General features: G+C 48.7%; 1 protein-coding gene across 1 annotated transcript in view; it reads left to right on the top strand.

Annotated features, from left to right (window-relative positions):
* The first annotated feature begins 295 nt into the window (after nt 1-295).
* Nucleotides 296-24,546, top strand: part of LOC131709129 (H-2 class I histocompatibility antigen, Q9 alpha chain-like) — a 51,629-nt gene continuing 27,378 nt past the window's right edge. Inside the window, exons 1-2 of the mRNA XM_059011076.1 lie at nt 296-420; nt 14,506-14,766. Coding sequence (XP_058867059.1) covers nt 363-420; nt 14,506-14,766 — 319 coding nt within the window. The 5' untranslated portion in view covers nt 296-362. The remainder of the gene's footprint in view (nt 421-14,505; nt 14,767-24,546) is intronic.

The raw sequence follows: 24,546 nt of genomic DNA, 5'->3' as shown, positions 1-24,546 counted from the left end.
AAAACCTTTGGCCAGAGCGGTTCTTAAAACTGAATCAGAACAGGAGCGCTTGGCAAAAATTGAAGGTTTTTAGAGATATTTGTATTTTTGCCCCAGTGGCAAAAAAGTCCTGGCTACGCCAGTGGAAACACTTCTGTAAACCAAATCGGCTTTGTGCTTTTGGCCCTCCTGCCCGGAGACTGATGATGCTGCGCATCCTATTGGCTGAGAGCCATCATAATTGGACAGAACCGCGAAGAGCTGTTCATTGTGCAACTGTGTGTGTACCGAGGCTGATCTAGTAGGACTGTTCTGAAATCTACTCATTATCCATGGAAATCGAGTTTATTTTGTATTACTGTGATGTCTGAAGAGTAGCGGAGATGTTGAGGGTGGTTGTGCTGGGGATCCTGTGCTGCGTTCATGCTGGGTCTGCTGCAGGTGAGTTTACAATCCTATCTGCATAATAATAATAATAATAATAATAATAATAATAATAATATTAATAATAATAATAATAATAATAATAATAATAATAATAATAATAATGTCTTACAATCCTATCACAATCATGGGGCCTAACTTTGTGTAGGGGGTGGGGGGGTAGATGAACTGACAGGTGTAGTGAGCTGACATTGGGTTTGGGTTTTTCTGTTTTGTTTTTACTAAAAAGCTCTGGTAAACCTCATTTTTACTGTTCAACCTTTTTCAAGTTACTGTTTTGTAATAGTAAAAATTGGGCACGTGCTTCAACATAAAATGTAGAATATTTACACAATGCTGAAGTTGGCTGCTTCTTCTCCAGCTTCTTATTCGCATCCCACAAATGTAACACAAATTGAATAAGTAGCCGGGGTATTTCAGGGGTTAAATCGCTTTGGGCCACTTATTGCAAAATTGATTCTCACACAGGTAGAACCCCTCTACAGCCCCCATGTGTATTTATCCAGGCCGCTGGGCAAACATGGCACAGATAGCAAGTTGTCATGGGGTCTGGTGCAGTATTTCAAAGTAGATATCCAGTGGAAGTCTGTACGTGATCCATATGTATTCTTCCTGTCTAACAATTTGTTTGTCTTTTTTTATCTTGTCTGATAATCCATTTTTAAGAAATGCAACCTTAGTGCTTTTCCCATGTAAGTGCACTGCTGTGCAGAAGTCTTAGACATGTTCCATGTAAGTGCACTGCTGTGCAGAAGTCTTAGACATGTTCCATGTAAGTGCACTGCTGTGCAGAAGTCTTAGACATGTTCCATGTAAGTGCACTGCTGTGCAGAAGTCTTAGACATGTCCCATGTAAGTGCACTGCTGTGCAGAAGTCTTAGACATGTTCCATGTAAGTGCACTGCTGTGCAGAAGTCTTAGACATGTTCCATGTAAGTACACTGCTGTGCACAAGTCTTAGACATGTTCCATGTAAGTACACTGCTGTGCAGAAGTCTTAGACATGTTCCATGTAAGTGCACTGCTGTGCAGAAGTCTTAGACATGTCCCATGTAAGTGCACTGCTGTGCAGAAGTCTTAGACATGTTCCATGTAAGTGCACTGCTGTGCAGAAGTCTTAGACATGTCCCATGTAAGTGCACTGCTGTGCAGAAGTCTTAGACATGTTCCATGTAAGTACACTGCTGTGCAGAAGTCTTAGACATGTTCCATGTAAGTACACTGCTGTGCAGAAGTCTTAGACATGTTCCATGTAAGTGCACTGCTGTGCAGAAGTCTTAGACATGTCCCATGTAAGTGCACTGCTGTGCAGAAGTCTTAGACATGTTCCATGTAAGTGCACTGCTGTGCAGAAGTCTTAGACATGTTCCATGTAAGTACACTGCTGTGCAGAAGTCTTAGACATGTTCCATGTAAGTGCACTGCTGTGCAGAAGTCTTAGACATGTTCCATGTAAGTACACTGCTGTGCAGAAGTCTTAGACATGTTCCATGTAAGTGCACTGCTGTGCAGAAGTCTTAGACATGTCCCATGTAAGTGCACTGCTGTGCAGAAGTCTTAGACATGTTCCATGTAAGTGCACTGCTGTGCAGAAGTCTTAGACATGTTCCATGTAAGTACACTGCTGTGCAGAAGTCAGACATGTTCCATGTAAGTACACTGCTGTGCAGAAGTCTTAGACATGTTCCATGTAAGTACACTGCTGTGCAGAAGTCTTAGACATGTTCCATGTAAGTACACTGCTGTGCAGAAGTCTTAGACATGTCCCATGTAAGTACACTGCTGTGCAGAAGTCTTAGACATGTCCCATGTAAGTGCACTGCTGTGCAGAAGTCTTAGACATGTTCCATGTAAGTACACTGCTGTGCAGAAGTCTTAGACATGTCCCATGTAAGTACACTGCTGTGCAGAACTCTTAGACAGTACACACGCAGAGATCTCCAAGTGCCTGAGACATGCAGGCCTTGCAGATATCTTTACATCTTCAACTCCTGAAGGCTTAGTATAAGAAATTATTTCCATAATGAAATTCTCAATTAAATCATTAGTAAAAAAAAAAAAAAAAGCTTTATTGGTCCCACAGGCGGCACGTATAAGTGGCTTGGGGGGGCTAAGCCTCCCCAAAATAAATTGCCCAAACCCTCACAAGAAATTGTTCTGACTTCTGTAAGAGGGCCAGGAGCCCTGTACAGGAAAAGTGTGCAGGGCAACGCCCTGCTGTTTAAATATAGTATTTATTTATAGAACGGGGTCTCCCCTCCGCCCGTGTCTTATTTGTGTTATTTTGTATTTGTTTGTTTTTTGATTTATGTATTTATATATGACGGTGAAGCTCCGTATGTTTTGTCTTTGTTTTTATTTTAAAATGTGTTCTGGCAGAGCCGAGATTAGTGCTCATCCTCTGCCAGGAGTAATTAAAAACCTCGTGCAGGAGGTGGCCATCTCCTGAATTAATTAAATGATGAATGTGTTGCTAAATCAGGAGATGGTCACCTGCATATAAACCTGCAGCTCTCTGCACTCGTGGTGGGTTGTTCAGAGGAGAGAACGGAGCGAGAGCGAAATTAATTTATTTAAAGCCAAGATTCTTAGAACAGTGACAGTAACGGCCCAGCCTGACCTGGGATCGTATTATTATTTGTGTTCGAGATTTGTTTTGGTTTAATCATTTATTTCGCTCTGTGAGCACTGTGTGTTTTGTGTTTAAACCTTTTATTTTATTTTTGTTGTTTAAAAATAAACGGCGCACGCCGCGTCTTTTTTACTGAAGTATCTGTCAGTGTTTTTTCTTTCCTGACTCTGGCCTGACATTACCACTTAGAACACTGTTTGCGGTTCCAGATTATGAATGTTTCTGAAGTTTTTTCTTTAGATTTTTCCCGTCCTTCACTTCAATTTCAGTGAAAGCGAGGTCTTTTGAACTTCTGAAAAAGTGTCTGCAAGGAAAGCAGAAAGCCGCATCTGCCTGCTTACTGCACTCTAAATATGAAAACGTATTTTAATATTCTGATGAAAATGAATGGTTTTGCTTACCAAAGACAGTTTTGGGATACACAGGTAAACCAGGCTGTGACGGTCCTGTTGCAGTATCACCAAGGTCCAAAATACAGGATTTAGTTGCATTTCAATGTCATTCAGGGGAGGATGTTTGTACAGACAGATGTCGTCGTGCAGATTATTTTTTGTGGCTTGGAGAAAAAAAACAGCCATGACCTTTTACCTTTGACCATCCCTGCATGAATGCGGACACCTCTTATGTGGTGGTCTGACTTCATGTGTGCATCTAGAGTATCCTGCCTGTAATTACTACAAGGAACCTCAATACATTGTCTCTCAAATGTGTCTCTTTTGCCCGGCTGTCTACGCTGCCTGCAGAATCGGCAGAACATTCATAAAGGTGACAACAAGTCAGTAAACCTCCAGGCTGTGTTTCAAACAAACACTCCCGTCTTTGATATGTAACAAGTTTGATTTGCCTTACATTGACACTTCAACACACAAATCTTAATTCATGCAAGTGAACTGAAAATGGATCATTGGAGGAAGTGTCTAAATTCACATTGTATAATCGTTAGTTACACAAAGCATTTCTTTTAGAGTTACAAATCAATCAACCTATTATTTATTTTTTAAAGGTTGTAAACATACCATGGTCAGTGTTGTGCAGCCAGGGGCTGTACTGGGGTCCTTTACCCATCCTCATTCCATCCTGAGAGGCGATGTTTACTGTGAGACTCGCTCCTTACAGTGCAGACGCACATGCTGACCCAACAGCTCCGCTGCTTCTCTGAGCTCACAGCGCCGCGCTGCTCTTCTGAGCTCACAGCTCCGCTGCTGCGCTGCTCCTCTGAGCTCACAGCTCCGCTGCTGCGCTGCTCCTCTGAGCTCACAGCTCCGCTGCTCCTCTGTGCTCACAGCTCCGCTGCTCCTCTGAGCTCACAGCTCCGCTGCTCCTCTGAGCTCACAGCTCCGCTGCTCCTCTGAGCTCACACCTCCGCTGCTCCTCTGAGCTCACAGCTCTGCTGCTCCTCTGAGCTCACAGCTCCACTGCTCCTCTGAGCTCACAGCTCTGCTGCTCCTCTGCTCCTCTGAGCTCACAGCTCCGCTGCTCCTCTGAGCTCACAGCTCCGCTGCTCCTCTGCTCCTCTGAGCTCACAGCTCCGCTGCTGCGCTGCTCCTCTGAGCTCACAGCTCCGCTGCTGCGCTGCTCCTCTGAGCTCACAGCTCCGCTGCTCCTCTGAGCTCACAGCTCCGCTGCTCCTCTGAGCTCACAGCTCCGCTGCTCCTCTGAGCTCACAGCTCCTCTGCTCCTCTGAGCTCACAGCTCCGCTGCTCCTCTGAGCTCACAGCTCCGCTGCTCCGCTGCTCCTCTGAGCTCACAGCTCCGCTGCTCCTCTGAGCTCACAGCTCCTCTGCTCCTCTGAGCTCACAGCTCCGCTGCTGCGCTGCTCCTCTGAGCTCACAGCTCCGCTGCTCCTCTGAGCTCACAGCTCCGCTGCTCCTCTGAGCTCACAGCTCCGCTGCTCCTCTGCTCCTCTGAGCTCACAGCTCCGCTGCTCCTCTGAGCTCACAGCTCTGCTGCTCCTCTGAGCTCACAGCTCTGCTGCTCCGCTGCTCCTCTGAGCTCACAGCTCCGCTGCTCCTCTGCTCCTCTGAGCTCACAGCTCCTCTGCTCCTCTGAGCTCACAGCTCCGCTGCTCCTCTGAGCTCACAGCTCCGCTGCTCCTCTGAGCTCACAGCTCCTCTGCTCCTCTGCTCCTCTGAGCTCACAGCTCCGCTGCTCCTCTGAGCTCACAGCTCCGCTGCTGCGCTGCTCCTCTGAGCTCACAGCTCCGCTGCTCCTCTGAGCTCACACCTCCGCTGCTCCTCTGAGCTCACAGCTCTGCTGCTCCTCTGAGCTCACAGCTCCACTGCTCCTCTGAGCTCACAGCTCTGCTGCTCCTCTGCTCCTCTGAGCTCACAGCTCCGCTGCTCCTCTGAGCTCACAGCTCCGCTGCTCCTCTGCTCCTCTGAGCTCACAGCTCCGCTGCTGCGCTGCTCCTCTGAGCTCACAGCTCCTCTGCTCCTCTGAGCTCACAGCTCCGCTGCTGCGCTGCTCCTCTGAGCTCACAGCTCCGCTGCTCCTCTGAGCTCACAGCTCCGCTGCTCCTCTGAGCTCACAGCTCCTCTGCTCCTCTGAGCTCACAGCTCCTCTGCTCCTCTGAGCTCACAGCTCCGCTGCTGCGCTGCTCCTCTGAGCTCACAGCTCCGCTGCTTCTCTGAGCTCACAGCTCCTCTGCTCCTCTGCTCCTCTGAGCTCACAGCTCCGCTGCTCCTCTGAGCTCACAGCTCCGCTGCTCCTCTGCTCCTCTGAGCTCACAGCTCCGCTGCTCCTCTGAGCTCACAGCTCCGCTGCTGCGCTGCTCCTCTGAGCTCACAGCTCCGCTGCTTCTCTGAGCTCACAGCTCCTCTGCTCCTCTGCTCCTCTGAGCTCACAGCTCCGCTGCTCCTCTGAGCTCACAGCTCCGCTGCTCCTCTGAGCTCACAGCTCCTCTGCTCCTCTGAGCTCACAGCTCCGCTGCTCCTCTGAGCTCACAGCTCCGCTGCTCCGCTGCTCCTCTGAGCTCACAGCTCCGCTGCTCCTCTGAGCTCACAGCTCCTCTGCTCCTCTGAGCTCACAGCTCCGCTGCTGCGCTGCTCCTCTGAGCTCACAGCTCCGCTGCTCCTCTGAGCTCACAGCTCCGCTGCTCCTCTGAGCTCACAGCTCCGCTGCTCCTCTGCTCCTCTGAGCTCACAGCTCCGCTGCTCCTCTGAGCTCACAGCTCTGCTGCTCCTCTGAGCTCACAGCTCTGCTGCTCCGCTGCTCCTCTGAGCTCACAGCTCCGCTGCTCCTCTGCTCCTCTGAGCTCACAGCTCCTCTGCTCCTCTGAGCTCACAGCTCCGCTGCTCCTCTGAGCTCACAGCTCCGCTGCTCCTCTGAGCTCACAGCTCCTCTGCTCCTCTGCTCCTCTGAGCTCACAGCTCCGCTGCTCCTCTGAGCTCACAGCTCTGCTGCTCCTCTGAGCTCACAGCTCCGCTGCTCCTCTGCTCCTCTGAGCTCACAGCTCCGCTGCTCCTCTGAGCTCACAGCTCTGCTGCTCCTCTGAGCTCACAGCTCCGCTGCTCCTCTGCTCCTCTGAGCTCACAGCTCCGCTGCTCCTGTGAGCTCACAGCTCTGCTGCTCCTCTGAGCTCACAGCTCTGCTGCTCCTCTGAGCTCACAGCTCCGCAGCTCCTCTGAGCTCACAGCTCCGCTGCTCCTCTGAGCTCACAGCTCCGCTGCTCCTCTGAGCTCACAGCTCCGCTGCTTCTCTGAGCTCACAGCTCCGCTGCTCCTCTGAGCTCACAGCTCCGCTGCTCCTCTGCTCCTCTGAGCTCACAGCTCTGCTGCTCCTCTGAGCTCACAGCTCCGCTGCTCCTCTGAGCTCACAGCTCCGCTGCTTCTCTGAGCTCACAGCTCCGCTGCTCCTCTGAGCTCACAGCTCCGCTGCTCCTCTGCTCCTCTGAGCTCACAGCTCTGCTGCTCCTCTGAGCTCACAGCTCCGCTGCTCCTCTGAGCTCACAGCTCCGCTGCTCCTCTGAGCTCACAGCTCCGCTGCTGCGCTGCTCCTCTGAGCTCACAGCTCCGCTGCTCCTCTGAGCTCACAGCTCCGCTGCTCCTCTGCTCCTCTGAGCTCACAGCTCTGCTGCTCCTCTGAGCTCACAGCTCCGCTGCTCCTCTGAGCTCACAGCTCCGCTGCTCCTCTGAGCTCACAGCTCCGCTGCTGCGCTGCTCCTCTGAGCTCACAGCTCCGCTGCTCCTCTGAGCTCACAGCTCCGCTGCTCCTCTGAGCTCACAGCTCCGCTGCTCCGCTGCTCCTCTGAGCTCACAGCTCCGCTGCTCCTCTGAGCTCACAGCTCTGCTGCTCCTCTGAGCTCACAGCTCTGCTGCTCCGCTGCTCCTCTGAGCTCACAGCTCCGCTGCTCCTCTGCTCCTCTGCTCCTCTGAGCTCACAGCTCCGCTGCTCCTCTGCTCCTCTGAGCTCACAGCTCCGCTGCTGCGCTGCTCCTCTGAGCTCACAGCTCCTCTGCTCCTCTGAGCTCACAGCTCCGCTGCTCCTCTGAGCTCACAGCTCCGCTGCTCCTCTGAGCTCACAGCTCCGCTGCTCCTCTGAGCTCACAGCTCCGCTGCTGCGCTGCTCCTCTGAGCTCACAGCTCCGCTGCTCCTCTGCTCCTCTGAGCTCACAGCTCCGCTGCTCCTGTGAGCTCACAGCTCTGCTGCTCCTCTGAGCTCACAGCTCTGCTGCTCCTCTGAGCTCACAGCTCCGCTGCTCCTCTGAGCTCACAGCTCCGCTGCTCCGCTGCTCCGCTGCTCCTCTGAGCTCACAGCTCCGCTGCTGCGCTGCTCCTCTGAGCTCACAGCTCCGCTGCTCCTCTGCTCCTCTGAGCTCACAGCTCCGCTGCTCCTCTGAGCTCACAGCTCCGCTGCTCCTCTGAGCTCACAGCTCCGCTGCTGCGCTGCTCCTCTGAGCTCACAGCTCCGCTGCTGCGCTGCTCCTCTGAGCTCACAGCTCCGCTGCTCCTCTGAGCTCACAGCTCCGCTGCTCCTCTGAGCTCACAGCTCCGCTGCTCCTCTGAGCTCACAGCTCTGCTGCTCCTCTGAGCTCACAGCTCTGCTGCTCCTCTGCTCCTCTGAGCTCACAGCTCTGCTGCTCCTCTGCTCCTCTGAGCTCACAGCTCCGCTGCTCCTCTGAGCTCACAGCTCCGCTGCTGCGCTGCTCCTCTGAGCTCACAGCTCCGCTGCTGCGCTGCTCCTCTGAGCTCACAGCTCCGCTGCTCCTCTGAGCTCACAGCTCCGCTGCTCCTCTGCTCCTCTGCTCCTCTGAGCTCACAGCTCCGCTGCTCCTCTGAGCTCACAGCTCCGCTGCTCCTCTGAGCTCACTGCTCCTCTGCTCCTCTGAGCTCACTGCTCCTCTGCTCCTCTGAGCTCACAGCTCTGCTGCTCCTCTGAGCTCACAGCTCCGCTGCTGCGCTGCTCCTCTGAGCTCACAGCTCCGCTGCTCCTCTGAGCTCACAGCTCCGCTGCTCCTCTGCTCCTCTGAGCTCACAGCTCCGCTGCTCCTCTGAGCTCACAGCTCTGCTGCTCCTCTGAGCTCACAGCTCCGCTGCTGCGGTGCTCCTCTGAGCTCACAGCTCTGCTGCTCCTCTGAGCTCACAGCTCCGCTGCTCCTCTGAGCTCACAGCTCCGCTGCTCCTCTGAGCTCACAGCTCCGCTGCTCCTCTGCTCCTCTGAGCTCACAGCTCCGCTGCTCCTCTGAGCTCACAGCTCCGCTGCTCCTCTGCTCCTCTGAGCTCACAGCTCCGCTGCTCCTCTGAGCTCACAGCTCCGCTGCTCCTCTGAGCTCACTGCTCCTCTGCTCCTCTGAGCTCACTGCTCCTCTGCTCCTCTGAGCTCACAGCTCTGCTGCTCCTCTGAGCTCACAGCTCCGCTGCTGCGCTGCTCCTCTGAGCTCACAGCTCCGCTGCTCCTCTGAGCTCACAGCTCCGCTGCTCCTCTGCTCCTCTGAGCTCACAGCTCCGCTGCTCCTCTGCTCCTCTGAGCTCACAGCTCCGCTGCTCCTCTGAGCTCACAGCTCTGCTGCTCCTCTGAGCTCACAGCTCCGCTGCTGCGCTGCTCCTCTGAGCTCACAGCTCCGCTGCTCCTCTGAGCTCACAGCTCCGCTGCTCCTCTGAGCTCACAGCTCCTCTGCTCCTCTGAGCTCACAGCTCCGCTGCTCCTCTGAGCTCACAGCTCCGCTGCTCCTCTGAGCTCACAGCTCCGCTGCTCCTCTGCTCCTCTGAGCTCACAGCTCCGCTGCTCCTCTGCTCCTCTGAGCTCACAGCTCCGCTGCTCCTCTGAGCTCACAGCTCTGCTGCTCCTCTGAGCTCACAGCTCCGCTGCTGCGCTGCTCCTCTGAGCTCACAGCTCCGCTGCTCCTCTGAGCTCACAGCTCCGCTGCTCCTCTGAGCTCACAGCTCCTCTGCTCCTCTGAGCTCACAGCTCCGCTGCTCCTCTGAGCTCACAGCTCCGCTGCTCCTCTGCTCCTCTGAGCTCACAGCTCCGCTGCTCCTCTGAGCTCACAGCTCCGCTGCTCCTCTGAGCTCACAGCTCCTCTGCTCCTCTGAGCTCACAGCTCCTCTGCTCCTCTGAGCTCACAGCTCCGCTGCTCCTCTGCTCCTCTGCTCCTCTGAGCTCACAGCTCCGCTGCTCCTCTGAGCTCACAGCTCCTCTGCTCCTCTGAGCTCACAGCTCCGCTGCTCCTCTGAGCTCACAGCTCCTCTGCTCCTCTGAGCTCACAGCTCCTCTGCTCCTCTGAGCTCACAGCTCCGCTGCTCCTCTGAGCTCACAGCTCTGCTGCTCCTCTGCTCCTCTGAGCTCACAGCTCCGCTGCTGCTTGACTGCATGTCTTCAGCAGAGACAGTTTCACTTGCGGTTGTTGCTGCAGGGAGTGACTTATTTCAGAGTCTCCCCCCTCGTCAGCCCTTGTGCTTTTCTCCCCTTTCAAGGAGAAAGGGGACGGTATTTTGACTGAACTTTGGCGGTCCGCTTTTTGGATGACATTCTGAATGCAACAGGGTATGAAAGCAAGACGGGCATTAATTACTTTCTAGGGCTGGGACGATGGATCGATGCATCGAATCGGTCCGATAACCATCGATGGATCAAAACAAAATGAATATGGTGAAACCACATGTCGTTTCATTAATCCATTTTATTACGATGAAATTAAATGATATAAAACTGTACTCTAGTTCCCCGCCTTTGCTTTCTATTTCTTTCAAAACCCCGCCCCCCCACACATCGACGCACAAACAGTTTGCAGAACCAAGCCGGGAACTCAGTCAAAAGCGTGAACAGAACAAACCCAGTGAAACACCAGTATAGCTGCTACAGGATTAAAGTGTGAACAGAACAAACCCAGTGAAACACCAGTATAGCTGCTACAGGATTAAAGTGTGAACAGAACAAACCCAGTGAAACACCAGTATAGCTGCTACAGGATTAAAGCTTTCTCGGTTAAATTACTAACAATGCCTTCCGACGTTTGGAATTATTTTTTTTTCCAAAGAACGACCTGATAAGAACATAAGAACATAAGAAAGTTTACAAACGAGAGGAGGTCATTCAGCCCATCTTGCTCGTTTGGTTGTTAGTAGCTTATTGATCCCAGAATCTCATCAAGCAGCTTCTTGAAGGATCCCAGGGTGTCAGCTTCAACAATATTACTGGGGAGTTTGTTCCAGACCCTCACAATTCTCTTTGTAAAAAAGTGCCTCCTATTTTCTGTTCTGAATGCCCCTTTATCTAATCTCCATTTGTGACCCCTGGTCCTTGTTTCTTTTTTCAGGTCAACAAAGTCCCCTGGGTCGACATTGTCTATACCTTTTAGGATTTTAAGTGTTTGAATCAGATCACCGCATAGTCTTCTTTGTTCAAGACTGAATAGTTTCAATTCTTTTAGCCTGTCTGCATACAACATGCCTTTTAAACCCAGGATAATTCTGGTCGCTCTTCTTTGCACTCTTTCTAGAGCAGCAATATCCTTTTTGTAACAAGGTGACCAGAACTGAACACAATATTCTAGGTGTGGTCTTACTAATGCATTGTAAAATTTAACATTACTTCCCTTGATTTAAATTCAACACTTCTCACAATATATCCGAGCATATTGTTGGCCTTTTTTTATAGCTTACCCACATTGTCTAGATGAAGAAATTTCTGAGTCAACATAAACTCCTAGGTCTTTTTCATAGTTCCCTTCTTCAATTTCACTATCTCCCATATGATATTTATAATGCACATTTTTATTGCCCGCATGCAATACTTTACACTTTTCTCTATTAAATGTCATTTGCCATGTGTCTGCCCAGTTCTGAATGCTGTCTAGATCATTTTGAATGACCTTTGCTGCTGCAACAGTGTTTGCCACTCCTCTTATTTTTGTGTCGTCTGCAAATTTAACAAGTTTGCTTACTATACCAGAATCTAAATCATTAATGTAAATTAATGATTTAGTTACACCACTAGTTACCTTGCTCCATTTTGAGGTTTCTCCTCTAATCAGTACTTTCTGTTTTCTACATGTTAACCACTCCCTAATCCATGTGCATGCATTTCCATGAATCCCTACTGCGTTCAGCTTGAGAATTAATCTTTTATGCGGGACTTTGCCAAAAGCTTTCTGGAAATCTAAATAAACCATGTCGTATGCTTTGCAGTTATCCATTGTCGATGTTGCATCCTCAAAGAAATCAAGCAGGTTTGTTAGACACGATCTCCCTTTCCTAAAATCATGCTGACTGTCTCCCAGGATACTGTTACCATATAGGTAATTAGTGGATGCTGATACATCGTGGAGGAGCTACATTTAAAACTCTGATAACGAATCTTGCTCCAGGCTGCGCAATGTCCTTTGAAACATTTGCAGAGCAATGCCTTTCCTTACGCATGTAAACCATCATACTGGGGCACTTTTTAATGGCGTGGCAAGTGTGCAGGACGAGGCTGAAGTTGGCTTCTTATTCACCAGCTTCTTATTCACAAGCTTTTAAGTGCATAAATGTATTTGTCTACGTTGAAGAAGTAGCCTTGAATTTTAATTGGTTAAATCACGTTGGACCATCGATTTCTCTGCAGGTACCTGAAAAGGGGCAACCCTCCTGCAAGTCCCACTTGTATTTTGCCCGACCCAACGTGGTTTACTGGGGCAGAACAGAGGGCAAACATGCCTCATATGCCAATTGCACAGTAGGGACTCAGTAGATTGCTAAACTGTGCGCACAGATTAGTCCAACGTTTTTTTTTTTTCCTCAACCATGTCGTCTCTGGGGCGCCGTAAAGATCCACTGCTGTGGGGGAAAAATAATCAGACACGCTTTACAAAACTAGCAAACTCAGCAACGAGCATGTCCAGTATCCCAGCAACCTCAGCAACGAGCATGTTCAGTATCCCAGCAACCTCAGCAACGAGCATGTTCAATATCCCAGCAACCTCGGCAACGAGCATGTTCAGTATCACAGCAACCTCGGCAACGAGCGTGTTCAGTATCCCAGCAACCTCAGCAACGAGCATGTTCAGTATCCCAGCAACCTCGGCAACAAGCATGTTCAGTATCCCAGCAACCTCGGCAACGAGCATGTTCAGTATCCCAGCAACCTCGGCAACGAGCGTGTTCAGTATCCCAGCAACCTCGGCAACGAGCGTGTTCAGTATCCCAGCAACCTCGGCAACGAGCGTGTTCAGTATCCCAGCAACCTCGGCAACGAGCGTGTTCAGTATCCCAGCAACCTCGGCAACGAGCGTGTTCAGTATCCCAGCAACCTCGGCAACGAGCGTGTTCAGTATCCCAGCAACCTCGGCAACGAGCGTGTTCAGTATCCCAGCAACCTCGGCAACGAGCGTGTTCAGTATCCCAGCAACCTCGGCAACGAGCGTGTTCAGTATCCCAGCAACCTCGGCAACGAGCGTGTTCAGTATCCCAGCAACCTCGGCAACGAGCGTGTTCAGTATCCCAGCAACCTCGGCAACGAGCGTGTTCAGTATCCCAGCAACCTCGGCAACGAGCATGTTCAGTATCCCAGCAACCTCGGCAACGAGCATGTTCAGTATCCCAGCAACATCGATCCCGAGCGAGCGGGTGTTCAGCAAGGCTGGGATGATAGTTAACAAACTCTGTTCTTCTTTGAAACTGGAGAATGTGGATGCCATCATTTTTCTCAACAAAAACAAAAAGCACATCGTTGTGGACCGTGGACTTTATAAAATAAGTTAAATGAGTTAAAGTTGAATTGGTTGGTGTTCCCACTTTGTTGGATTTTCCCCAAATATTAGTAACTTCGCTAACTAGCCACTTATTGGTGATGATAGTAATAAGGTGATCCAACCAACATTTTGTACTAATTCGCTCAGGATATTCATGTCATCATTAAAGTTACACTGTAGATGCAAACGTTAAAATATTAATACACAACACATTATATTTTGTAATGTAATTGCTTGATCTGGACTCAAACTCATTTAGGCTGCTTGCGCTGGCTATGTACATATTGTTTAAAATGGAACTCTTTTGGTGAGAGAACAAGTCGTTATGAAAATGACCCGAGTGCCTGTAAATGATAATCCGCTTCTTGCGCTGAGTATCATTTCTCACCCAATCATATTTCGATGCGATAATTGGCAACTTTTTGCGTTGGCCGTAATTTCACAGCCAATCATGTTTCAGTACAACCACAGGGTCATCCACGAATTTTCAATCCGTCACGTTATGTAGGGGGTGGGGAGGTGAGACGACGCAGGAGCCTTGCAGAGCCTGTTCTGCTGAAACAAACCTGAAAACTAACTTCACACGCACTGCCGGGCCTGTATAATAGAAGGGGAACCACTGTACTGTATATATATAGCAAGACAGAGGGGCTGGATTAGACAGGGTTACTGTATATATAGCAAGTCAGAGGGGCTGGATTAGACAGGGTTACTGTATATATAGCAAGACAGAGGGGCTGGATTAGACAGGGTTACTGGATATATAGCAAGACAGAGGGGCTGGATTAGACAGGGTTACTGTATATATAGCAAGACAGAGGGGCTGGATTAGACAGGGTTACTGTATATATAGCAAGACAGAGGGGCTGGATTAGACAGGGTTACTGGATATATAGCAAGACAGAGGGGCTAGATTAGACAGGGTTACTGGATATATAGCAAGACAGAGGGGCTGGATTAGACAGGGTTACTGTATATATAGCAAGACAGACGGGCTGCATTAGACTGGGTTACTGTGCTGGTATAGCAAGACAGAGGGGCTGGATTACACAGGGTTTACTGTATATATAGCAAGACAGAGGGGCTGGATTAGACAGGGTTACTGTACTATTATATGAAGGTAGTTTAAATGACTGGAAGAATCACTCAGGATTGACAGTCCCTCTTATTATCCTCCAATCTGCGGTGTTGCTACACCTCAAAGTTATCCAGGTATCCCTCCGGAGACACAGAGAGCTGCTTGTGTCAGTTAGACTAACCAGTGTGTCCTTCCCTGTCCCAGGAACCCACTCCCTGCGGTATTTCTTCACGGGGGTCTCAGAGGGGACGGGGCTCCCTGAGTTCAGTGCTGTGGGGCTGGTGGACGATGTGCAGCATGTGCACTACGACAGTATCACCAAGAAGATGAGACCCACACAGGACTGGATGGAGAGATCTGAGGGGCCGGAGTACTGGGAGAGAGAGGCTCAAAACCTTATCGGTGCAGAGCAGGTTTTCAAAGCCAATATTGGAGTCGCAATGCAGCGCTTCAACCAGACTGGAGGTGAGCACAGAGACACACACACATGCACGCACACACACAGACACACACGCACACACGCACAGACACACACACACAGACACACAGACACACACACACACACACACACACACAGACACACACACACACACACACAGACACACACACACACACACACACATGCACACACACACACACACACACACAGACACACACACACACGCACACACACACGCAGACGCACGCACACACACAAACACACACTGAGACACACACACACACACAGAGACACACATACTGAGACGCACGCACGCACACAGACACACACACACACTGAGACAGACACACTCACATACACACTCACACACACACTGAGACACACACACACTGAGACACACACACAAATACACTGAGACACACAACACTGAGACGCATGCACACACAGACACACACACTCACAGACACACTGACACGCACGCACACACAGACACACGCACTGACACACAGAGACACACACACAGAGACACACACAGTGAGACAGACACACTGAGACACACACACAGACACACACACTGAGACGCACGCACACACACACAGACACACACACACAGAGACACACACACACTCACACACACTGAGACACACGCACACACACACTGAGGCACACACACACACACACTGAGACACACGCACATTGAGACTCACACACACTCCTCACTTCAAGATATTCAATCACTTGCAACTCTCATTTCTCTTTCAACTCTGTATTTCCACACAGTTCAGAACTGAGGCTCACAATTTTAATAAGCTGCTCTTATTCCCAGTTAATAAAGGAAGCACATCTTCAAATACAATGATGTGAATGTGGTTTTGAAGTGTCACACATTTTAAACTTGATTTAATACATCAGAACTGACTTTTAAAAAGAACCCATTCTTTCAATCATGAATGGTAGCTTGTGATTCCTGGTCTGTTCCATTGTGGCAGCCGTGCTTGAAGCTCCCATTCTGTCCGGGTCTCATGGCAATGTAACTTTCTCTAGACTTTGTTCAGTGAGATGAAGGATGACCTGATTGCATTGCACTGTGCTGTGCGTTATAGAGAGGGTTGGGTTTGTGTATGAACTCTGATGACCTGACTGCATTGCACTGTGCTGTGTGTTATAGAGAGGGTTGGGTTTGTGTATGAACTCTGATGACCTGACTGCATTGCACTGCGCTGTGCGTTATAGAGAGGGTTGGGTTTGTGTATGAACTCTGATGACCTGATTGCATTGCACTGTGCTGTGTGTTATAGAGAGGGTTGGGTTTGTGTATGAACTCTGATGACCTGACTGCATTGCACTGTGCTGTGTGTTATAGAGAGGGTTGGGTTTGTGTATGAACTCTGATGACCTGATTGCATTGCACTGTGCTGTGTGTTATAGAGAGGGTTGGGTTTGGGTATGAACTCTGATGACCTGACTGCATTGCACTGTGCTGTGCGTTATAGAGAGGGTTAGGGGTAGGTAGGGGTGCAACAGTTAATTGATGCATTGATTATTGATCATCTGTCCTTAAATTTCCTGAGCCTCGATTTACATATTGGTGAATTGATGCATCAAATTAGAATAGAGTTTGAAGTCTCCTGTTGCCGGTTTGCATTAAAACCTTGAGTGTGTCAGAGTGTGCTTCTAGTGCTAATAAGATAGATTAGCGCGTTGCTAGGATACACACTTTAGGCCTCTACATTCGCATTGGACAAGCCATATCAGAAGCTGGCCTATTGTATTCATGTTTTTATTTATTTAAAAATTAAGGCAATGTTTTTTTTTTTCATTTTAAATCTATTAAATCTACTGATTTAACTCTGTTTGGTTTCAATGCATGTTGTGTTTGGATTGTATCGCAATAGTATATAAAAAGAGGCAGAATTTAGTATGACAGTTACATTAGTCAGTATTTGTGAGATTAATTCAAATGTTTTGCTTTGCTTTTGGACAAAATGTTAGTACAGTAATGAACAACATTAGTTCAGATAGAAATGACTTCTGTTAAAATATAGTATTTTTTATTATTATTACAGTGTTAACACTAGAACCACCGTGGTTATACTCCTACCTGAAACTACCGCAAGCAGTCATTACGACGGTTACATTTTAAACATCAGTATTAAAATCAAAGACAAACTATCGGATACAACTCAAAAGTTTTATTCAAGCACATCGTATGAAACATCTGCACAGCTGAAACACTGTATTTAAATGAACAATTAAACATAAAGGGTTTATTTTCTAACTTACCACTTCATGGATTGTGTTCAGAAGCATTGTGAGTTCGGGTTGTGTTTGCTGTGTGTGATTGATCTGCTCTGCATTGTGAGTTCGGGTCGTGTTTGCTGTGTGTGATTGATCCGCTCTGCATTGTGAGTTCGGGTTGTGTTTGCTGTGTGTGATTGATCTGCTCTGCATTGTGAGTTCGGGTTGTGTTTGTTGTGTGTGATTGATCCGCTCTGCATTGTGAGTTCGGGTTGTGTTTGCTGTGTGTGATTGAGACGCTCTGCATTGTGAGTTCGGGTTGTGTTTGCTGTGTGTGATTGATCCGCTCTGCATTGTGAGTTCGGGTTGTGTTTGCTGTGTGTGATTGAGCCGCTCTGCATTGTGAGTTCGGGTCGTGTTTGCTGTGTGTGATTGATCCGCTCTGCATTGTGAGTTCGGGTTGTGTTTGTTGTGTGTGATTGATCCGCTCTGCATTGTGAGTTCGGGTTGTGTTTGTTGTGTGTGATTGATCCGCTCTGCATTGTGAGTTCGGGTCGTGTTTGCTGTGTGTGATTGATCCGCTCTGCATTGTGAGTTCGGGTTGTGTTTGTTGTGTGTGATTGATCCGCTCTGCATTGTGAGTTCGGGTTGTGTTTGCTGTGTGTGATTGATCCGCTCTGCATTGTGAGTTCGGGTTGTGTTTGTTGTGTGTGATTGAGCCGCTCTGCATTGTGAGTTCGGGTTGTGTTTGCTGTGTGTGATTGATCCGCTCTGCATTGTGAGTTCGGGTTGTGTTTGCTGTGTGTGATTGATCCGCTCTGCATTGTGAGTTCGGGTTGTGTTTGTTGTGTATGATTGATCTGCTCTGCATTGTGAGTTCGGGTCGTGTTTGCTGTGTGTGATTGAGCCGCTCTGCATTGTGAGTTCGGGTCGTGTTTGCTGTGTGTGATTGATCCGCTCTGCATTGTGAGTTCGGGTTGTGTTTGCTGTGTGTGATTGATCCGCTCTGCATTGTGAGTTCGGGTTGTGTTTGCTGTGTGTGATTGATCCGCTCTGCATTGTGAGTTCGGGTTGTGTTTGCTGTGTGTGATTGATCCGCTCTGCATTGTGAGTGAGTTCGGGTTGTGTTTGCTGTGCAGCTGTATTATAACAGCCTGTTTGATTCAGTACAGAATCGCATGGAGATCGTGAATAACAAGGCTCTTCGTAATGTCAGGGTCCCGTCACATGCCAGCTCTTCTGACAGGACCTGCGCGCTGTTTGTCTGGATTTCTAAATCTACTTCAAGTAACAAGAACGCTCGTCTGTGCTTTGTGTGTCACGCAGCAAATATTAAACGTTAACCTCCAGGAAAAGCTTTTCATAACAAAGATGCTCTTGTATAGTTTGTCTGCTACACTTTAGCCTGTGGTAAATAAAATCCAACCTGTTGATTTTTATTTGACTTTGGTGTTTTTTGCTCAGCGTGTGGATCTAGGGGCTTGTGATTTGTGACCTATTGGAGATCGACGCACCGGTTACTTCTGTTTTAGTTCAGTAAGAAAATAGAGGCTGTCAGTAGATTGATAATAAAAAGGTAAATTGATAATTTACCTTTGATTAGTAAATGCCTAAAAAAACGATTCAAATGTGCACGTATCTGGTATTTTTTAATTTGGGACACTCAGAGCAATTCAAGACTAATGTATTTTTACCTGTGGAACTAAAGCTGTTAATATTCCACCATCTTGTATGACAAGTCACATGACAAGCTACGTCACTTAAACCCTCATGACTAATCGGTCTCAGTCAGCCTTGGTCGGCAACTGCTGCACACAGACAGACTGATCACATCTGAACGAAACTGCGTCTGAAAAAGATTCAACATGTTCAATCTTTAAACTGATACGATTCATCCAGACTCTGTGCGGTCAGTTGAGATGAGATGAGTCGGGACGGCTTGAGTCTGGCTGTGTGCGGCGGGCTTTATTCGTCTTCTGCTGTCGGCTGATATCCCAGCATGCCTTTCTTAAAGGAGTACAGCCTCTATACATGACATCACTCCCACAATATCTCAGAACAAGAGGAACGCGTGTTTTTTTTATTTTTGGTACACTACCCGGAAGTAATGGTAATGTTTTTCAATAGAAGTAGCCGGTGCAGATCTCGTTATGGACGGAGATCGCGCCAGATCTCGTTACGACCGGAGATCGCGCCGGATCTCATTACGGCCGGAGATCGCACCGGATCTCTTTACGGCCGGAGATCGCGCCGGATCTCGTTTCGCAAGCAACAAAACTTCATTAAAAAAATATATATTTCTATTAATTTACTCAGAAGTGCAACCACGACACATTTGGTCTCCTCATCCCTCCTCTCTCTCCATCCCTCCTCCCTCTCCATTCCTCCTCTCTCCATTCCTCCTCTCCATCCCTCCTCTCTCCCTCATACCTCCCTCCCTCTCCCTCATCCCTCCTGTCTCTCCCCATCCCTTCTCTCTCCTCACCCCTTCACTCTCTTCCCATCCCTTCTCTCTCTCCTCATCCCTCCTTTCTCTCCATCCCTCCTCATCCCTCCTTTCTCTCCATCCCTCCTCTCTCCCTCATCCCTCCTGTCTTTCCCCATCCCTCCTCTCTCCTCACCCCTTCGCTCTGTCCCCATCCCTCCTCTCTCCACACTCCTCCTCTCTCTCCTCACCCCTCCTCTCCTCACTAGGGATGAACTAGCGGGTATGCATGCTGTGGAAAGGAAATCAATGTGTTGTTATTATGATGATGTTTTAGGCAGGGATTTCCGCATTGTGTGTTTCACAGATAGTGAAGGTTAGGTGGTGCAGCATTAACAAGATGCAATGCGTGATGCTGCAGCTGCCACTGAATAAAAAAACACGGTTTTCATAAACTCGTGTCTAGGTTATATAGCTTACATTCCACAGTACTGTAATGTGTTTGTAATAAATATTTTAGTGACTCTCCTGTAGTGTGTTAAACTTGCTTTAGGCTTGTTGCGAATGTGTTTATTTATTCATTCATTCTCTTGACACTACCCAGGTGTAATTACCGCTCGCATTCAGTTGTTGTTCACGAGCTTTACTGAACTGCAATGATATTAAAATCACGTCACAGGAAGAGGAATGCACCCAGGATGTATGGTACAATCATCGATATTTACTAGAATGATTAGATTTTGTTGCCCAATTAATCCTTTGCTATTTTGAGGCTTAACTTGACAGCCCTAGTGTGTACTTTCACTACAAAAAAATACATAGCGGGGAAATACCACAGGATGTGCATCCGATCAGCAGAATGTGACAAAAACAACGAAGGCAGGAACAGCTTCAAACGTGCCCTTCTGTACGCAGCACCCGCGGAGTTAAAGACGCCAGCAGTCAACAAGCAAGGAGGTCACTTTAATAACACCCCTCTCCAGTGCGGCTCCCTCCCTGCACCGTGCTCTGTACCACCCTCAATTATCAGGGTAGAATTTCAATACGTTCATTAAAATGGACGCGTTGTAGGCTGTTATGCGACCAGAGAAACAGGCTACCTCGGGTAAAGCTGAGAACGGTATTGAAATGTGTTTTCATACATTATAAATGAAATAACGACAAAAGCAGTAATAAAAAAGGAATCTGCATAAAGAACATCAGGCCCATGCTGCTCTGTTCCATGCTTACAGGTTGTGTAGTACAAAATCATTTATTTTGCAGACTATCTGAAAAATAGAGAATAGTTCGCAGTGTATGTGTGTAAAGCAAGTACTTTTAATGTATTGACAGAAATCCAGATGCTCCAGATTTTGTTTCTAAGTACATTTAAATAAATCAAATGTGTAAATAAAGCAGGAGGAGCTTGCAGTCCCATTTTCACAGACTTTAATAAAGGGATCATTTTTTGCATCTATTAATGATGGTGATAGAAGGACAGTTTCATTCAGATTATTTATTTTTCTTCCTCCTGTGTGCTGGTATTGTTTTTCGTTCTTTCTAGAATCTTGCTCTTTTTTTATAGTCTGTAGCTTCCTTGTGTTGCAGACCATGTCCCGCAGATAAAGACAGATCTTGTTGTTTTTTTCTTTTTATTCAGTTATTCATCCCTCCTCTCTCTCCTCACCCCTCCTCTCTCTCTCCTCACCCCTCCTCTCTCTCTTCTTACCCCTTCTCTCTCTCCTCACCCCTCCTCTCTCTCTCTCCTCACCCCTTCTCTCTCTCTCTCCTCACCCCTCCTCTCTCTCTCCTCATCCCTCCTCTCTCTCCTCATCCCTCCTCTCTCTCTCCTCACCCCTCCTCTCTCTCTCCTCACCCCTCCTCCTCATCCCTCCTCTCTCTCTCCCCACCCCTCCTCTCTCTCCCCATCCGTCCTCTCTCTCCTCACCCCTCCTCACTCTTCATCCCTCCTCTCTCTCCCCACCCCTCCTCTCTCCTCATCCCTCCTCTCACCTCTCCCCACCCCTCCTCTCTCTCCCCACCCGTCCTCTCTCTCCTCATCCCTCCTCTCTCTCTCTCCTTTCACCCCTCCTCTCTCCTCATCCCTCCTCTCTCTCTCTTTTCACCCCTCGTCTCTCTCTCCTCATCCCTCCTCTCTCTCCTTTCACCCCTCCTCTCTCTCTCCTCATCCCTCCTCTCTCCTCATCCCTCCTCTCTTCTTACCCCTCTCTCTCCTCACCCCTCCTCTCTCTCTCTCCTCACCCCTCCTCTCTCTCTCTCCTCACCCCTCCTCTCTCTCTCCTCATCCCTCCTCTCTCTCCTCACCCCTCCTCTCTCCTCACCCCTCCTCTCTCTCCTCATCCCTCCTCTCTCTTTCTCATTTCACCCCTCGTCTCTCTCTCCTCACCCCTCCTCTCTCTCCTCACCCCTCCTCTCTCTCCCCATCCGTCCTCTCTCTCCTCACCCCTCCTCTCTCTCCTCATCCCTCCTCTCACCTCTCCCCACCCCTCCTCTCTCCTCACCCCTCCTCTCTCTCCTCACCCCTCCTCTCTCTCCTCATCCCTCCTCTCACCTCTCCCCACCCCTCCTCTCTCCTCACCCCTCCTCTCTCTCCTCACCCCTCCTCTCTCTCCTCATCCCTCCTCTCTCTCTCCTTTCACCCCTCCTCTCTCTCCTCATCCCTCCTCTCTCTCCTTTCACCCCTCGTCTCTCTCTCTCCTCATCCCTCCTCTCTCTCCTCATCCCTCCTCTCTCTCTTCACCCCTCCTCTCTCTCCTCACCCCTCCTCTCTCTCCTTTCATCCCTCCTCATCCCTCCTCTCTCTCCTCATCCCTCCTCTCTCTCCTTTCACCCCTCCTCTCTCTCCTCACCCCTCGTCTCTCTCTCCTCATCCCTCCTCTCTCTCTCCTCACCCCTCCTCTCTCTCAATTCAATTCAATTCAAAGTGCTTTATTGGCATGTCTTATTTTCCACAGTGTTGCCAAAGCAAATACATACATATTATGAACAAATGCATATATATACAAACAAGGAACAATGGTAACAAAATAATAATAAATAAAATAGAAGATAAATAATAATAATACAGAAATTGAAATATTGAAATAATAATATTGAAACTATTAAATTGTGCCGTCACTGCGTGCCCCTCAGGTTGTGGCAGGTGGCTACATATTTGGCAGCCAGTGGAGCTGTGTGTCCCTCCCCTAGGAGGACAGCAAGGTTCTCTGAGTCTGCCATTTGTCTGAAAAGAGGATATTTTTCTTGTATTTTAATGAAGAATGATTCTCTGATATGGCTGTATTTTATACAGTGTAGGAGAAAGTGCATCTCAGTTTCCACCTCTCCTGTCTCGCAGTGACCACAGAGCCGATCTTCTCTGGGCAGCCAGGTCTGCCTGTGTCTGCCTGTCTCTATGGCCAGGCTGTGGTCACTGAGCCTGTACTTGGTCAGGATCTGTCTCTGCTTCGTATCTCTGACAGTGGAGAGATACTCTGCTAGGGGATAGTTTCTTTTTAGTGCCCGATAGCAATCCAGTTTATTTTGGGATTTTATTTCTGTGTCCCAGTGTTCCAGATAGGAGTTTTTGGTTTGTTTTATAATTTGGTTTACTCTGATTGGGGGCTGGTAAGCAGTGCTGACCTGAAGCTGGTTGGAGTTAGTATTGGAGGGGGTCAGTGTGATGAGCTTCAAAGCCAGCTGGCATAGGGGACTCTTTTCAGGGCTGAGCTCTTGGGTCTGGAGGGCCTTGTACTGGAGTGAGTCAGGTTCACTTTTTTCAAGGTGCAACCAGAATTTGAGTGCTCTTTTCTTTATATTAATAAGAGCTGGATATCGGCCTAATTCTGCCCTGCATGCGTGGTTTGGTGTATTTCTTTGCACCTGCAGTGTATTCTTGTATAGTTCAGCATGCAGGGTCTCGATTGGGTGTTTGTCCCATTTAGTGTAGTCTTGTTGACTGAGTGGACCCCATACCTCACTTCCATACAGCGCAATGGGCTGGATAACACTGTCAATTAATTTTAGCCAGATTTTGACAGGTATATTGATTTTATAGAATCTCCTTTTGATGGCATAAAAAGCTCTGAGTGCTTTTGCTTTTAGTGCATTCACTGCCAGGTTAAAACTGCCTGACGCACTGATGGTCAGACCCAGGTAAGTGTAGCTGGTGCTGTGCTCTAGGGTGGTGTTGCCGAGTGTCAAGTGATATCTGTTTCCCTGAGATCTGGCTTTCTTCTGGAATATCATGACTCTGGTCTTGTTCATGTTTACTGCCAGGGCCCAGGTCTGATAGTACTGCTCTAGCAGTGACAGGCTCTGCTGCAGCCCCTGCTCTGTGGGTGACAGCAGGACCAGGTCATCTGCGTAGAGCAGGAACTTGACTTCAGTGTCATGTAATGTGAGGCCAGGGGCTGCAGACCGTTCCAACACCGTGGCCAGCTCATTGATGTAAATATTGAACAGTGTTGGACTCAGACTGCAGCCCTGTCTCACCCCCCGCCCCTGAGTGAAGAAATCTGTCCTTTTGTTGGCAATTTTGACTGCACATTTGTTTTCTGTGTACATTGATTTTATTATATCATAGACTTTACCCCCTACACCACTTTGAAGAATTCTATAATATAAACCTTCATGCCAAATTGAATCAAAGGCTTTTTTAAAGTCAATGAAGCAGGCGAAAATTCTGCCTTTACTTTTTTGGTGTACGTGTTTATCTATTAGGGTGTGTAGGGTGTAAATGTGGTCAGATGTCTGGTGTTTTGGAAGGAAGCCAATCTTGCTCAGGACACTGTGTTCGGTAAGGAAGCCCAGTATCCGGGCGTTAATGATACTGCAGAACACCTTCCCCAGGTTACTGCTCACACAGATGCCCCGGTAGTTGTTGGGGTCGAATTTGTCTCCACTCTTGTGAATTGGGGATATAAGCCCTTGGTTCCAGATGTCAGGGAAGTAACCAGTACTTAGTACCATGTTGAACAATTTAAGCATTGCCTCCTGTAATTTAGGGCTGCTGTGTTTTAGCATCTCAGTACAGATGCTGTCAGGGCCGCAGGCTTTTCCAGGTTTAAGTGCCTGGAGCTTCTTTGTTAATTCTTGTGGGGTGATTGGAGCATCAATTGGATTTTGGTTATCTTTAATTGATTTTTCTAGTAAGTTAAGTTTT

The sequence above is a fragment of the Acipenser ruthenus genome, chromosome 41, assembly GCF_902713425.1.
Source record: "Acipenser ruthenus chromosome 41, fAciRut3.2 maternal haplotype, whole genome shotgun sequence".
NCBI classification, from domain to species: domain Eukaryota; kingdom Metazoa; phylum Chordata; class Actinopteri; order Acipenseriformes; family Acipenseridae; genus Acipenser; species Acipenser ruthenus.
The sequence above is the reverse complement of the archived record's forward strand: the minus strand, read 5'-3'. Positions and strand labels throughout refer to the sequence as shown.